This window comes from Magnolia sinica, chromosome 9, assembly GCF_029962835.1.
Source record: "Magnolia sinica isolate HGM2019 chromosome 9, MsV1, whole genome shotgun sequence".
In the NCBI taxonomy this organism is placed as follows: Eukaryota; Viridiplantae; Streptophyta; class Magnoliopsida; order Magnoliales; family Magnoliaceae; genus Magnolia; species Magnolia sinica.
In genome coordinates, this window is record NC_080581.1 from 719,348 (window position 1) to 737,017 (window position 17,670).

At 38.6% G+C, this 17,670-nt stretch overlaps 1 protein-coding gene across 1 annotated transcript in view; it reads right to left on the reverse strand.

Moving 5' to 3' along the window:
* Nucleotides 1-15,146, reverse strand: part of LOC131256566 (protein arginine N-methyltransferase 1.5) — a 59,167-nt gene extending 44,021 nt beyond the window's left edge. Inside the window, exons 1-12 of the mRNA XM_058257453.1 lie at nt 14,530-15,146; nt 5,893-6,010; nt 4,894-5,003; nt 2,693-2,782; nt 2,490-2,564; nt 2,138-2,232; nt 1,918-1,993; nt 1,721-1,807; nt 1,033-1,120; nt 666-757; nt 535-570; nt 279-347 (exon numbers count right to left, since the gene is read on the reverse strand). Coding sequence (XP_058113436.1) covers nt 279-347; nt 535-570; nt 666-757; nt 1,033-1,120; nt 1,721-1,807; nt 1,918-1,993; nt 2,138-2,232; nt 2,490-2,564; nt 2,693-2,782; nt 4,894-5,003; nt 5,893-6,010; nt 14,530-14,664 — 1,071 coding nt within the window. The 5' untranslated portion in view covers nt 14,665-15,146. The remainder of the gene's footprint in view (nt 1-278; nt 348-534; nt 571-665; nt 758-1,032; nt 1,121-1,720; nt 1,808-1,917; nt 1,994-2,137; nt 2,233-2,489; nt 2,565-2,692; nt 2,783-4,893; nt 5,004-5,892; nt 6,011-14,529) is intronic.
* Nucleotides 15,147-17,670: the final 2,524 nt, after the last annotated feature.

Here is a 17,670-nt window from a genome sequence, read left to right on the forward strand (position 1 = left end):
GCATCTATCAAGCATTCAAACAGGAGAGGTTGAAGACAATACGTAGGCATCTATTATGTGCACTGGGAGTGTCAAAATTTTCCATGAGTGCCAATTTACATGTCATAGTTTACAGATTTCCAATGCCTTAGTATTTCTTGGAGCTCTTAGGCCACATATTTGCTTAACTTCTGAATGCCCCATTCAAACAACTGCATTGTTGAACATGGGGTACATCAGAAGCTTAAAAAAAACTGAAATGAGAAACTACATAATTACTTCCAGTAATTGAAACAAACCTGGCAATATTTTACTGTGTCTTTCTCGAATGTCTCATAAGTTTGAGCCTCTAGATTATCCATGAGAGGCTGTATAAAAAAAAGCAAGCCATGCTCAATACAAGTAATTTAACCAAGAAGGCCTTGCTAGAGGAAAAGAAAAAATATATATATCTTCAATGAGGTTAAGTCCTTAGAGAATATTCCTGAATGTTTGGTCAATAAATGAAAAAAGGTAGATAATAAGAATAAGAAAAAAAAAAGATAAAGGATTTACCTGCAACGGAGATTGTAGGAAGTCCCGGTACCCAAGCTGGCATAAGGGTTTAAAGAGTCACAAGAAAGATAACAACAGAAATAAACAATACTTTCTGATAATAAACTCCAAATATATCACTATAAAATCACCTCAAAACGTTCTTGTTCTGGAAGTGGGTCCATCCGTTGGTAGAGATACCCAAAATAGTCCAAGTAGGACCTTAATGGATGTCTAGCCACACCTATATCAAAATTATGGCCATCAACACTATTTTACCACATCAAATAAAAGTCCATGACATAATGGAACCCATACACAAGAAGTGTACATGTAATACGACTTTCTAGAGACTCATGAAAATATGAAAATGAATTAGTCCTCAAGACGCACAGAAACAACAGTAATTTCTCTGGCTTCAATCACTTAAGAACTGGATTTTTCTCTAAATGTTCAAATTTTTGGACCGCCCACTGATAAGCTGAACAAGATAATAACCCAAGACCTTCAGAAATGTACCTTCAACATTATTATCGTTCTTGTTAGCTGATGAGCATTCAGAGCTGCCTAGAAAAACATTGTGCGCTAATTTTCCAGAAATTACAATCTGAAAGATCAAGAAGTGCTATCAGTATACAAATGCAAGATCACTAGCTTAATAATCCTCTAGAATAAGTATTGCTGACGACAAACTTGCTAAACAAATATACTCTAACCTATTAACAGAGAATAAAGTAGCTGCTACAATCTGAAAGATCAAGAAGTGCTATCAGTATACAAGTGCAAGATCACTAGCTTAATAATCCTCTAGAATAAGTATTGCTGACGACAAACTTGCTAAACAAATATACTCTAACCTATTAACAGAGAATAAAGTAGCTGCTATGAGAAAAACATGTTACTAATATCATAACTGAAACACAAACACAAGACTACCAAGACTATCAAGACATTTCAGATTTAGCAAAACACTCAAAGAATGAATAAACAGCATAACCGATGGTTGACTGGATTGAGGTACTAATATCAGTCAGCTAGTACTAAATCTCTGAAGAACAGTTTTGAATATCCAGTGGCAACCACAAACTTGTCAGTGCATGATACAAGCAAGATGACATTCTCACTCGGCCTACCTTATTTATTTATTTTTGGATGAATGGGATGAATTTTATTTGGAAACAAAATTAATGTTTCTCATTTGGCCTACCTGAACTGAGTGGTTAAAAAACCCCGCCATTAGCTTCTGGTGGCGCTTAGATAGACAAGGGTATCCCCGTGCATTTGTTAGGAACGACTGTCACAGCAACAACATCAATCTGTTAAAAACTTAAGCCTCTTTGCATATCCAACTATCACCTGTAAATGTTCAAAATAAAAAGCATGCAAACCTTAGGAAGTATTTACATTGGTATTGATGATGGCAGCCCTAACAGGCTCCCCAAACCAGCGCCCAAGTGAATTTGCAGATGGTAGAGAACTCCTGATGACCTAGGAAACCTCAGTGTCCCTTTTGAGCATAACTAAATCACCCATAATCAAGTATGATATTTATGCGACCAACTCCGCTAGACGCCACTGCATAATATTCAAATAATTATAGAGAACATAAGCTCATCTCACTCACAATATGTCAAGGGCTACTGACAGCTGACTGTGATGTTCACAGAGCAGACGGAATGAGTTCCACCATTCCCAGGTATCAAGCATGTGCCCTCCACTCTGCAGAGAAAGGGGCAATGCAAAACATTTCACTACCTACAGAATATATTAAGAAAATATTTCCCATTACAGCTGTGCAAGCTCACAATAATACAAAGTATAGATAGATTGCCAACCACCAACAAGACTTGGAAAGTACAAAGAACAGTTAGAATAGCTAAAAGTCCCAAATAACAACATACAAGGAATATAAGTCATTCAATATTCTTAGACAGCAATGTCCACCCTAAGCCTAGGAGGTTGGAAGATATTATTACCAAATTATTGCAGTTCTCATCCATGGCATCTTGATCTGCACACTCAGCCTTTTCCAATGGCACCCTAAGCCACAACTTTTGCATCAATCAAATAGTGAGAACAAGAGAAGGAAAGAAGAAGAAAGAAAGAAAGAAAGAAAGAAAGAAAGAAAGCAAAAGACAATACACAGAATCTACATAAGATTAGGTTGCACAATAAGCACCTGCATATTGTTTACACCTTGCAAAATCTGATTCACACATCTTGCGTAATTACCACATGATTCCCCTCGGGGAGCAGGTAGAAGACAAGCCTACAGTAGAACAACAAAACACCAAAGATATAATCTTCTTATGCCAACACAAATCAGGCATGATAAATGCCACAAGTCTCAAACATCACAAACACAGAAAAGGTACAACACTTTCATTCACATAATGTCACAGATCAATACAGAGCCCTACACCCATGTGTGCACCTAAGCCAACCTGCATCACTTGTAAAGGCAAGGGCATCAACTTATTTCTCTCACCCTGCTGTCATTCTAGCCATTGTGCCCTTATCATTTACACAAAAAAAAGGCTTCATAAGAAGTGCATCTACTAATAAAGAACACACTTTTGTGCCTCTTTAAGTTTATCCAGGTCCACAGTCAATGAAGCATATTGGCAATCTGACCATTTGCTTTCTTTGATTTCTTAAGGTCACATGTTAGTTATGCAACAAGAGTAATGAGAAGCTGTGTCTATAGCACTGAGAGAAATATGAATTTCCTACGGCTTTGAAATTCATACGGGTCCACAGCAAGAGGAACCATATCAATAACCAAGTCAAGTACAGTTCTAAAACTTCAGAAAGGCATGTGCATGCTAGGGAATGCAACTCTATCCGTTCTGCACACCTAACAGAAACAAGCTATAATAGAATCTAAAAATCAAACATCTTCAAGCCATAATCCCGGCATCATCAACAAAATAGGAACCCTACCAGATATGAAGCATGTTTGTGGATAAAGCATACCTTATTACAGAAATTTTCTTTCAAGAGGATGGTTTCACCTGAATCAAAAGCCTTTTTTCTGCCAAGATTTGTATCTGTACGAACATTTTCTTCTAATTCCTAGGAAGCATGACGACTTGAAAAATATTTTCTGAATGTGATCAATGCATACCATGGGACCCAGAACTCCAATCACAGCCACACCGGTGGTCCAAAAATGGATAGAGTGCATTTTTATTTTTATTTTTATTTTTGGGGTTAGCTTGTTAGTACATACAACACTGTCAATACACACTCCACTGTTAGCCACCCCCATCAGGGAATCGATAGCAAGACCTCAATGTTGAAACGAGGTATCTTCACTCAGTCTACCACTTGAGCTATGGATCAGGGTCTTCAGAGTGCCATTAAAGTGTTGTGACTTGATCTTATCTAATGTGCATAAGGCTAAGGAACCAAGATGCAGGGTCCACTCGAAGACGGCATAATTGAAAATAAGTAAACCTTGATTCCAGGACAAATAAAAAATCACTTTCAACCACTGTTTTAAATATCGACGATATCGGCCGATATATCCCACGATATATCTTGTATCCCACCGGTGCGATACGAAACGCACAAGTAGTGCGATATATCCCACATGTTTGATCCAGTGAGCATTTTCAAATTTCAATGCTCTTATTTTCTGTAAATCATGTTAAATTAGTATTAGATTGTTACGAATTCATGATTGGGAGCTTCGATTTCAAGATTTGGAGGAGATGGGCCGAGTTGCAAAAAATTGAAAAAAAAAAAAAAAAATCAAAAATTTCCAATTTCTTGTAAATTGTTTGCAATCTGTGTTCAAACATATCACATTAAACATTTCTGTAACCTAATCTAGCGATTCTTCTTTTGCTTTTGAATGTATTGCTTATGTTTCCACTCATCTTCTTACATTTATAAATTATATGAATAGACATTGAATATACTTGCATCAATTCAGTTAGACAACGCATAGATTAGGATCCCATACAAAGAAAACCTATTATGTGTACTTGTTTTTTGTAATGTTTTGATTTATAAGTGTGTATTGATGTCTTTTTTAATAATCACCGAAGTTACATCGAAAAATTCAACCAATTTCCCAATGTTTCCAACAACAGCGATGCATTGCACAAAACAACCGATATATCCCATGCGATAACCGATACGTATCTATATCCCAAGAATGCGATATGTAACACAATACCGATATTTCGAACACTGCTTTCAATTAAGAACCAGAAGCAAAAGCAACTAAAAAATAAATCCATTAAGCCACCTCATTTGTCAAATGAAGCAATGGTGGCTTTCAATGGATGATGGAATTCAAGCAACCTACACAGTATGGCTGCCACAATAAAAGACTTTGAATATGCCTCATGGAATCATGTGATAACAAACCTGCAAGGAGAGATGTAAAGCCCATGCTATTTCTTGCTTCAGGGCAATTTCAGAATCCACCCTAAGTACTTCATCTTCTGAATCCAAGTCAATCCATGAGCTAATTTTTCCTGGAACAGATAGAGAATGGTCCATTAACAGGGAGCATTAGAGGATTATTATACCCAAAAGATTAGCATAATAAATGAAACAGTCTCTGAAAATGAAAGAAAATCTTTTATCAACAATATGACAAACATGAAGAGAGATACTTCAATAAAACTGCAATGCAATGGGACAAATCAGGGACTCAGCCACCAAGATAAATATTTTGTTTTTTCTTAGTCCCAAAAATTGCCATTAGTTCCACTTTCACCATTAGATAAGAATGGACGCGGTGAAGGTTGATTTGTATTGGGAATATTTTCCCTTCTGTGGTAGCTATGTTTTCATGTTTAAGAGGAGTTCCATTATCCATCTAAAAAAGGAAACCTAACCTCTTGAATAATGAAGTTTTTCATACATGCAGCAGCACATTCATATGGAATCAGGACAAAACTTGATTTGCCTTTTCTTTATATCAGCTGCCAAATTAGAAATTTAACTTGAACATTGACCAGGTAAGGATAGACATGAGGCTAGAGCTTAAGTCTTCTGTTTCAAAATATCTCTATAGTTGTCATATTGCCGTCATCGTCGTCATATAGCCTTTTGGGTGTGCTTGACGAATTCCATTTTGCCAAAAATTCCTATGTCTGTAGGGATATGATGCATGAACTACATAATCTTGGTAAAACTTAAATAATAAGACGCATGGAACAAAATATGAAGCCTGGACTTTTTTTTAATAATTAAAAATGAAAGCCTCATGAAGATCTACTCAAATGCTCAAACGGTCAGATAACTTGCTTCCACTTTGGGAAAAACATATATTTGATTGAATACTAGAACCTATCTATCCACAATGTAAATTATATCAGCCACCAAAAGTGAGTATTTATCATCGACAGTAGTACATACCCACAACATGACTACTCCATTGTGAGGGGCTTAAAACTAAGTCCGACCCGGCAAATGGCAGAACACAAGCTCCATTGCCATCATTTTTTGCCAAGCTGGGCCTATAACTGGGATCAATCTGCATAACCAATAAGTTAAATGCGTAAAACATCTAAAAGGGATTGGAATAGAAACAATGACAAGTAATATCAGTTATCAGCTTCGTTGGGTGTGTGTGTGTGTGTGTGTGTGTGTGTGAGAGAGAGAGAGAGAGAGAGAAAACTCCCCTGCGAATTGTAACGCAGTAGAGCTTAACGTACAAACTCTTGTGCATTCTCAGGGTGGCCCACACAAGTGTTTTAAGTATCGACGATATCAGCCGATATATCCCATGATATATCTTGTATCCCACCTGTGCGATATAAAACGCACAAGTAGTGGGATATATCCCATATGTTCAATCCGGTGAGCATTTTCAATTTTCGATCTTTTTTTGTAAATCATGTTAAATCAATGTCAAATTGTTACAAATCTATGATTTTTCATGTTTTGCATAAAAAATCATGGATTTGGAGCTTTGATTTCAAGATTTGGAGGAGATGGGCCAAATTGCGAAAATTTAAAAAAAAAAATTCAAAAATTCCCAATTTCTCGCAAATTGTTTGCAATTTTTGTGTCCAGAGTCCAAACATAAAATCAAACATGTATGTCACCCAATCTAGTGATTCTTCTTTTGCTTTCGAATGTATTGATTGTGTTTCCACATGTCTTCCTACATTTACAAATTTTATGAATAGACTTTTAATATACTTGCATCAATTCAATTAGACAGTGCATAGATTAGGACCTCATACAAAGAAAACCTATTATGTGCACTTGTTTTTTGTAATGTTCTAATTTATAAGTGTGTATTGATGATTTCTTTTTTAACAATCACCGAAGTTTCATTAAAAAAATCAACCAATTTTCCAATGTTTCCCCATGTTTCCAACAACGGCAATACATTACGCAATAAAATCGATATATCCCATGCGATAACCGATATTTCGAACACTGGCCCACACCTAGATGTGTACGTGAAATCCACTCCAGCCATTAGATGTGTCTGCTCATGTAGGCCCTAGACCAAAAGCTTAGGCCAACCCGTTCATGTGGGCCCCACTAAAGGAAATAGTTGGGGGAGAAACGTAAATGGTTGATTTTTAACAAGGCCCACCATGATGATCATGTCAAATTCACCCAAACCATTATATGCCACACTAAAATTTAGGCACGGGGCCCAAAAATTAGGCTCATCCATGATTCACGTTGGGCTGATTTTTGACCCATCTAATATTGGGTCACACTCTCGATGGTTAGAGTGGATTTAATAAATACATGATGGTGAGGCAAACCTTGCTAAAGGACCCCTTTACCTAACCATTTAGGTTAGGTAAGTCATTTACACAAGACAATAATGTAGAAGACGTTTGCAACGTAAGCTGAAAGGCATTTAGGCAGGGGAGGGGTACGTTGGCAGTGTGCCCCAACATGAGGTTTTACCTAAACTCACTCCAATCATCACATGCGTGACCCAACATTAGACATAGGGCTTAAAAACAGGCAAATCCATGATTCAGGTGGGCCGCACGATTTGAAAGTGTACAGGGCAACGCTCACTCTCCAAACTGTTTCCCTTGGTGAGGCCCACCCGAATCACTGATGTGCTTGATTTTTTGGCCCCATGCCTAAATTTTAATGTAGCATATAATGGTTTGATAGATTTCACATAATCATCACGGTGGGCCACGTTAAAAATCAACCATGTACATTTCTCTCCAAACTAATGTGCTTGATTTTTTGGCCCCATGCCTAAATTTTAATGTCGCATATAATGGTTTGATAGATTTCACATAATCATCACCGTGGGCCACGTTAAAAATCAACCATGTACATTTCTCTCCCAATTATTTCCTTTAGTGGGGCACACATGAACCATGGGTCGGCCGCATTTTGGCCCTGTACTTAACATGGGATGGCATGCATAATGGTCAAAGTGGATTTCACATAAGCATCATAGTCGGCCCATCAAAATCAAGGGTGTGTACCCCTCCCAACTGTTTTCCATGGTGCGGCCCACTTGAATCATAGATCAGACCGAACTTTCGCCCTTGGGCCTAACATGTGCCGACACATCTAATGGTTGGAGACAATCTCACGTACACATTATGGTGTGGGCCACCCCGAGAATGCCTAGAAGTTTGTACATTAAGCTCCCTTGCGCTACAGTTCACAAGGGATATATATAGGGAAATGGTACTATGAGGTCGAGTTGTATGGGCCCCACCATGATGTATGCCAGACATCCACACCATCAATCAGATGCACCATTCCATGGTGGACCATGAGCCTAAAAATCAGGTCAATCCATGACATAAGTGGGCCACACCACAAACAAAAGTTGAGAGTGGTTACCCACCCATTGAAACCTTCATGATCGTTTATAGGGCCCAATGAGATGTGGTTCAGACATCCAACCCATCCATTGTGTGTGTCTTGCCTGGATAGGGGGACAGACCAAGTTTTGACCGCATCCAAAAGTTTTTTTTTTTTTTGACAAATAATAGAGAACAATTTCATTAAAGATTAAAGGGGGGGAAGGGGCACACTGAGGTAGCAAACCCCTTACCCACCCAAAGGAGACAGATTACAAAGCTCTAAGTTGACTATAAAACAGGCCCATTCTATAATGAACTGATAAACTCTTTTGACAATGTAATCTACTGGCTTAGAAATATCCTTAAAATATCTCTCATTTCTTTCTTCCCAGACTGCCCACCAAACTACCAGCAAAGCCATTCTCCAAACCGTGGATCTGTTTTTGCCTAGGGACACTCCATGTCATGCCGAAATCAAATGATCCGTAGAATTTGGGAATGCCCAATGAACATGAAAAGGGGATAAAATTTCTGACCATACCTTGTGGAAGAAAGTGCAATGAATAAACAAATGATCGACAGTTTCTTCGTGTGACATACAGTATAGGCAGATGTTGGTAATGATCATTCCTCTTTTTCTTAGGTTGTCAACTATTAGAACTTTCCTTTTGCCCACCAACCAACCGAACACCACGATCTTTGCCGCATCCAAAAGTTAGGTCGTGCTTTTGGATGTTTTAGGCATGATTTCACACAGTTTTAGATGGCGTGACCCACTTGAGTTCCGGATACGGCTGATTTTTGAGACATGCCATAACTTAAGAGGAGATCCACCAAATGCTTAGTGTGGATGTCTGACACATCATGGTGTGGCCCACTCAACTCGACCTCAAAGTACCATTTCACACACACACACACACACACACACACACACACACACACACACACACACACATATATATATATATATATATATATATATATATATATATATATATATATATATATATCAGCTACCAGCTATCAGCTTAAGAAGGAATGTCACGTGCACCACTGAACATGCTCCAAAATGTAACAAGCCAATTATAGAAGGTCAGTATGAAGTTTTCCAATCCAGTCTCAAGCTAGATTTCCCTATTGTAATTATTGCTAGAAATTTTATCTGGGAGAAAAACAAGAAAAAAGAAGGCACAGTTTTCTCTTTACCAGAGAAAGAAAAAGAAAAACATAATCCTATGCATCTTGGAGTTGATTTTTGGATTTCCATTACAATGGATAAGTACAAAAGTATTTGCTTTCTTCCTAGTCCTATTTCCCATTAGATCAGTTGGATACCTCCACATAGAGTATTGGCACTAAAATTTATCAGATAGAAAAAGAATGATTTCAACCAGGAATACATTGCTACCAACACAGCAGAGGTCCCAATATTTGCGCTTGCAACCATCTATGCCTTTGTACCAATTCATTCATATGTAAGTGATGGCACTTTAGAGAAAACAGAATTTTGTTTTGTCTATGAGGTACCAACACTGTATTATAGGTGAAGCTTACTGACCATTCACACAAAAAGATGGCCAAAGTTTTGGCTACTATGTGACTGGCTAATTGACCCCCGGATGATTTACATCATTAATGAGATCTATTGAACTTCTTCACTTTCAAAAAACAAAAGAGTACAACCTCTTTCTGCATTTAACAATAGGATGAAAATCACTTTTGATCAAAACAACAAACCACAAGAGAAATTTTAACTGAAATGTAAGTGTGGTATTTTAACAAAAACAAAATTTTGTTTCCTCTGTGAGATACCAGCACTGCAGCATAGGTGAGCATACTGACCATTCACACAAGACAGCCAGTGTGTCTGGCTAATTGGCCACCAAATGGTATGACATCTTTAATGAGAACAATGGCACTAATTTTTGCATACAATAACCAAAAAAAAAAAAAAAAAATGGTAAAAACAAAGTATCAATTAACATCATCATAAATCAGTTTCATGAACCCTGTTTCTCCTTCGTTTTGATCTACAAATAATATTCTTTATTCAAAGAATAAAAAAACCGCAAGAGTCCATGAAGATTTTTAAAAAAATAAAAAATAAAAAATTTCTTTCGCCCATCATTCCTTCCTGAGGCAATCTTTATATCCCTTTTCACCACCTGAATCCAGGTCCTTTTGAGCCTTCGCCGCATCCTCATTTCAGGCCCTTCTGCCCTAATTAAAGTTCCATCCTTACTAGCGTTGTCTACTGTCTTTATTGCACATCATTGGACCATCCAGATCTATTATCATATGATGCATCAAATGACCTCATTCTTGATCTTATCCTTCCAAGTCTTCCGCACATCCATATCAGCATTCTTATATCTAAAATGCCAACTCTATGCTCATGTTCCCTCCCATCATATTCATAGCCCATACTGCAGGGTCAGTTGGATATCTGTCCTATAATATTTTTCCTTAGTATTCATAGCAATGCAGCAATCACAAAGCACCCAAGAATTTCATCTGCAATCCATCAACATAGCTTCATGTCCAATATTTTATTCTATTGGACACATTGTCACCACCAACACTATAATATAGGCTAGGTTACTGACCATTCAGTCATTCACACAAAGGAACAGCCAATTTTTTGCTATTATGTGGCTGGCTTCACTTTTCAAAATCAAAACAGTACAATTTCTTTCTGCATTTAAAAATAGGATAAAAATACATATGATCAAAATGGTAAACCATGAGAGAAAAGGTAATTAAAATGTAAGTGGTGGCATTTTAACGAAAACGGAATTTTGTTTCCTCCGTGAAATACCAGCACTGCAGTAGTATAGGTGAGCTTACTGACCATTCACACAAGAAGACAGCCAGTTTGGCTATTATGTGACTGGCTAATTGGCCACCAGATGATATCATATTGTTAATGTGAACAACGAAACTGCTTTTTGTATTTAATAATAACATTATAAAAAAACATGGTAAAAACAAAGCATCATCATAAATCAGCTTTGTGAACCCCTATTTTGCTTTTGTTTTGGTCCCAAAAAAAAAAAAAAAAACAAAGAAAAAGGATTACAAGAGTCCATGAAGATAAAAGAAAAGCATTAAACATGTGATGGTTTCACCAATCATTATCTGATGGAATGTTTAACTCCCTTTTCACCACCTCAATACTGGTCTTTTTGGGCCTTCCTAGCATCCCCTTTTCAGGCCCCTCCGCCATAATCAAAGCTCCCTCACAAACATTGTCTATTGTCTTCATCGCACATGATCGAACCATCTCAATCTACTGTGCATCATTTTATCTCTTATTACGACTACTCCTAGGCTGCTTTGAATGACTTCATTCTCAACGTTATTCTTCCAAGTCTTCCCACACACCCATCTCAGCAGTCTTACATCTAGAATGTAACTCTATGCTCGTGTTCCCTCTAACTACCCATCACACTCCATACTGTATGATTTCCTCTAACAGTTTTTCCTTTTTCTGTTCCCTCTAACTACCCATCACACTCCATACTGTATGATCAGTTGGATAACTATCCTCTAACAGTTTTTCATGCAACGATCACACGGCACCCCAAGCATGCATCTGCACTCCATCCACCTACCCTTGATCCTACCGGACACGTCCTCACCACCAACACTGTAGTATACTCTAGGTTACTGACCATTCACATAACAAAAGGGCCAACTTTTTTGGCTATTATGTGGCTAGCTAATTGGCCACCAAATGATTTAAATCATCAATGAGATCTACTGAACTTCACTTTTCAAGAAGGAAACAGTAGAACTTTTTGCATTAGCAATAGGATAAAAATCACATATGATCAAAAAAATAAACCATGAGAAAAAAAGTAATTAAAATGTAAATAGTGGCATTTAACAACCAAGAATTTTTCTTTCCCCGCAAGATACCAGCACAGCAATAGTATGGGTGAGCTTACTGACCAGTCACATGAGAAGACAGCCAGTTTGGCTAGTGACTAGCTAATTGGCCACCACGCACCAGATGATATGGCATTGTTAATGAAAACAATGGAACTGCTTTTTGATTTTAATGACAGCATGAAAGGCATATTGTAAAAACATCAGCATCATCATAGATCAACTTTTAAGAATCATGTTTTGCCTTTCTTTGGTGTGTGTGTGTGTGTAGAGAGAGAGAGAAAGAGAAATGCTCTCCTAGAAACCGGTTCTCGTAAGAACTTTTTGCGAGCTCATCTCAAATCATGTGTATATGCAATCTAGGCCATACAGGCCCTTCAGCTAACTTAAATGAAAGGTTGGGCAAAAAATCATGTTGTTTTGTAACTCGGGTGGGCCCTGGTGAAAATCAAGGGTGGGAATTCCCTCACGTTGCTATGGCCCACCAGATTTTAGGATCAGGCTAACTTTTAGGCCCTAGAGGTTTCATGACGCGACTTGTCTAGTGGACTGTTCGTATTTTGTGCCCACATCACGTGAGATGAGCTCTCAATCCAAGTGCCTTCACATGATTATATCGCTTTCCACCACTTCAATCCAAGTCCTTATGGGCCTTCCTTTTCGGGCCCTTCCACCCTAATCAAAGTTCCCTTCTTACAAGCGTTATCTACTGTCTTTGTTGCACATGACCAGACCATCTCAATCTGTTGTCCATCATTTTATTTCTCATTAAGAATGACCTCATCCTCAATTTTATCCTCCCAAGCCTTGCCACACATCCATCTCAACATCCTTATATCTAGAATGCTCACTCTGTCCTCCTATTCCCTATTAACTACCCATCATACCCCATATTGCATGGTCACTTGGATAACTTCCTCATAAAAAAATTATCCTTAAGCTTCATAACAATGCAATAATCATGCAGCATCCCATAAATGCATCTGCACTCCATCCAGCTAGCTCTGATTCTATTGGACACATCAGTGATACCATTTGCCCATTGGCTCCACATTTTAACCCAAGCCCATGACATTCCTCAAGTCACCTTCAAAGATAACCACTTCGATAAATCTTTTACTAAATTCCCTAAGCTTCCCCATGCACCAAGGTCTCTGCTTCATGAGCTTTTCCAACAGGAATAGGCCCACAAAAAGGCATATGAATGATGCCATGATCGTCTCAAAGAACCCCTCCAATGCTAAACAGGCCCCAGATACTAAAGGACAAACTATCAGTATAGACCACCATCTTTATCCTTTCCAAGGCTCACTCATGCCAACAGCCAGTCTTCTTTCCATGGTTCAGTGATCAATCCCTCCATCCTTTTGAATGGTCAAGACAAGTCTTCCAACCTTCTAGGGGAAGACCATTTAACCATCATAAGTTCTCCCCAGGGTTCACTCATACTTACCTCTAGTCTTCTTTCCATGGTTCACTCATCGACGTTCCATCCTTTCAAGTAGTACAACCAAAAGTTACGAAAGAAATCATTTTTATGAATCTCCTGACCATCAGAAACAAAAGCCTTGCTCCTATAACTATTCCCACTATAGTTGTGTTCCAAATACTCCATCTTAGTTCTGCTGAATCTTAAGTCTCTGGACCCTATAGCCTTTCTCCAAGCCTCCAACTAGAACTTTCCCCCCTCTCTAGTCTCATCAAACAAGACCGTGTTAATGTGGGCTAAGAAATAACTTACACAAAATCGAACGCCCATTGCATTTTATACTCATCTGTTTTCAAGGTTTTATCTTTACACAAATCTCGGGTTCCATTACATAAAATCGAAGTATGGGCATAATGCTCAAGACTGCAGCCAGAACTAATCGATTCAACCAAGCACCAGGATAATCTACAACTTCTGAATATTGCCATAGGGGCCTCTTTGAAAACCAAACAAATCATTATCCATGTTTTTACATTCCAACATAGCAACAAAGAACTCGACCATTGTGTTTTGCTTTGTTTTGTTGTGTTTTTGGCTCTGGATTCAACCAAGCACCAGAATTCATGGTTTTATTTACAATAAAAGCAAAAGCAAAGCAGCTTAGGAGAACCAGACAACTGCAACATGTTATATTCACAAAGGAGCAGAAATTGCAGCATGGCTAATTCAAGTGTTCCAATGAAAGAGTTCACAAATTAATGGATTTAACTGTAAATTCAGAAAGTTTCTCCCCCCACAATAATGCAGTGTGAAGAAGCTAGCTACAAAGTCTAACAAGTTCATAGAGCACCATCCAGAGATAGAGAGGGGGAGAGAGAGAGAATGCATGAAACAAAGGAAGTTGGGTGTCAATGTACTGACCAGAGTAGAAACGACAAAATCGAATCCGCCGGAGATATTGAAGGACAAAACCTGAGGCATGTCGTCATCAAATTCTGTCTCAACTCCACAGTATCGGGAGTCGCTCTTATCCCCTGCCCTTTGTCCGAGCGGCATCTTCCAATCCAAATTAATATATGTATATATATATATATATATATATAGAGAGAGAGAGAGAGAGAAATTTCTTGGTGGAGTCGGCTCAAAAATATATATTTATATGTAAAAGTGAAAAACTCAATCTTTCTTCCGTAATTCCACTAAAGCAAGAGGTAGAAAAAATATATATATATCTTCCTAGAGAACTGAAGTGAGATAGATTAGCAACTTCTGTTCTGATTCTACATCTAATTCCAGCAGTTGAAAAGAAACGAAAAGAAACGAGTACTAAAAATTTCTCGGAAGCAGTCCGAAACCTCAAACAGAAGCTTAGGAAGGAGATCGAGAGAGAGGGGTGGGGGGGTTACACTGGCAAGGAGAAAGGAAGATTGTGAAATGTGGGAACTGGAGAAATGGGGGAGTCACAGGACTGGAAAGGGTTTCAGTGGGGTTTTAGTAGGGTTTTTCGCGTGTTTTTGGAGAAAGGTCGGAGCTGGTTATAAATAGAGGTTTTTTAACGCCTGTGATGTGGCGCGGTTTTAGGGTTTATGAGAGGGGACGCGGCGTCCTACCCCGCCTGTCTCCAGCTGGGAACGAGCTGGAGCTTTGAGTGGCCACTGTGCTTTATGGGTCTTATCCACACCGTCCATCAATTTTTTCGTATCATTTTAGCATATAACCCCAAATAAGACTCGAGTTGACTACAAATGGAGATTAAACTCTTACCGTTGACAACTTCTTGAGGACCACATAAGCTTTAGATGGAGCTGATATATATGTTTTCTCTTCATCCAGGTCTATGTAACTTTATGAATAGGTTGGATGGAAAATAAACATCACGGTGGGCCCTAAAAAAGCTTCAACTGTAAGAATCATTATCACCGCTGCCTCCTGTTGTGGGCCACTTTAGCCTTGGATCTACCCCATTTTAGGACTTATATCTTAAAATGATACGAAAAAAATGAATGGACGGTGTAGATAAGAACATACAAAAACTCCTGACCGTTCCCAGCTGGAGACCGGTGAAGAGAGGACTTTTGAGTGAGGCTGGTAGGGCGTCTACAGGCCAGGCCAAGCTCTGTCAAAGCCCAGCCCACGTTAAAAAATCTAAGTACAAACCTGGCCCGACCCAGCCAAAATACTAAAATAGTCCATCTGGGCCCAGAATATTTATATAGGCCCAGAATGAAATCAACTAGAATGCGGTTTTATAAAATAAATGAACGTTTTAGTGGGGGCCACACTTACCTCTTGCACGTTGGTTTTTCTTCCTTTTTTTTTTTCCTTTTAATATTCCATCTGTGTATTTGGGCAGGCCCTTGAGTCAAAGGCAGTATCGAAAGCCGATTTCATATGATAACTACACCAACCCGTAGAAAATGAAACAGAGTGCCTTGTTCCCTTGGATTTCTAGGCAACAATTAATATTGCTTTGCCAATGTAACCAACTACAAACAAATACCATAAACAAAGCCACTTCTATTAGGGGCTCCACCATGATTGCCCTTCTCTAACTTTTATTCCCCAACCTGAGAGCCGACAGCTAATACGTTCCACTTATTGAACAGGGTCTATGGTCAGTTTGTGACCCGAGAGGCCTTACTGGTGCAATGGTGATGAGGGTCAATTTAAGTACAAAGAGATATATGGGAGGAGCAGATTGGAGGTGAGAGAGAGGTGGGAGTCATGGGTTGAAGGTGAGAAATACACAGCTTGTCTTTTATTTTAATTGTGTTTCTTTTACCGAGAGACTCCAATCAATCGGGGTTGCCGACTTGTGCGCCAGTAGAACTTCCGGGCCACACGATTATAAATAGTATTCAAGATAATGCTCACTCTCTAAATTAATTTCCTTGGTACGGCCCCACTTGAATCACAGATGGCCGTGATTTTTGGTCCCTGTGCCTATATTGGTGTAGTGTTTACTGGTTAGGTCGGATTTTATATAATCATCGCGGTGGTCCTAGTAAGAATCAATGGTAAACTTTTCTATAGTAACTCTTTCCTTTAGTGTAGCCCACCTTAATCACAAAATCATTTTATTTTTTTTGCACTTAGCCTAAAGTAGAATTACACATCTAATGGTCGGAATAGATCTTACATATGCATCATGATTGGGCCCGTACAAAATCAATGGTGTGAATTTTTCACTTTTAAAAAAATGCTCTGAAAAAGCGAGAGATTGTACACCCACTCTGGTTTTTATGGGGGCCACCATAACGGGATGTGTAATGCAGCGTTATGCCCATGTCCAAAAAACCATGATGACTAGTGATTTAGGTGGGCCACACAAAGGAAAATAGGTTGAAGAAATGTTCACCCTTGATATTTACAAGGCTCACTTTGATGATTATATAAAATTCACTTTACCCATCATATGCCACACTAAAACTTATGCATGGAGCCCAAACATCAAGCCCATCCATTAACTGTTTCCAATTGTATGGTCCACTTGAAAAACGGACAAGGTTGATTTTTGCCTCCTAGGCCTAACATGAGGTGCCACACATGTGGTCGAGGTGGATTTAACATAAACACATGGTGATGCTAACTTGAGCGAGTAACCCCAACCGATTTAAATTTTTGGTTTAAAAAATACAATTAAAATAAGAAGACATTAATTCCTCTCATGATCCAGCTCTGTCTCTCTCGCCTTTTAACTCTTAATTCTCATCTCTCTCTCTCTCACCTCCAATCCATTCCTTCCAATCGCTCTCACCTCTAATCCGTTCTTCTCATATTTCTTTGCACTTCAACCAACCAATCCCTCCTCATTGTTGTAATAAGGCCTTCGGGTAATGACATCAATGGTGATCACAATAGGTTTGCGTAGATAATCCATCCGAGGCCGATGAGCTAATTGAGTTTAAACCAATGGATGGTCAGCCAAAACCCTAACCTTAAAGACCTAAACCTTAAGAACCCTAATATTAGAAACTTAAACCCTAAAAACCCTACTCATAAACCTTAAACTCAACCATGTCAACCCAATCGATCTAATCCTAGATCCCTGGACCCTAAAAC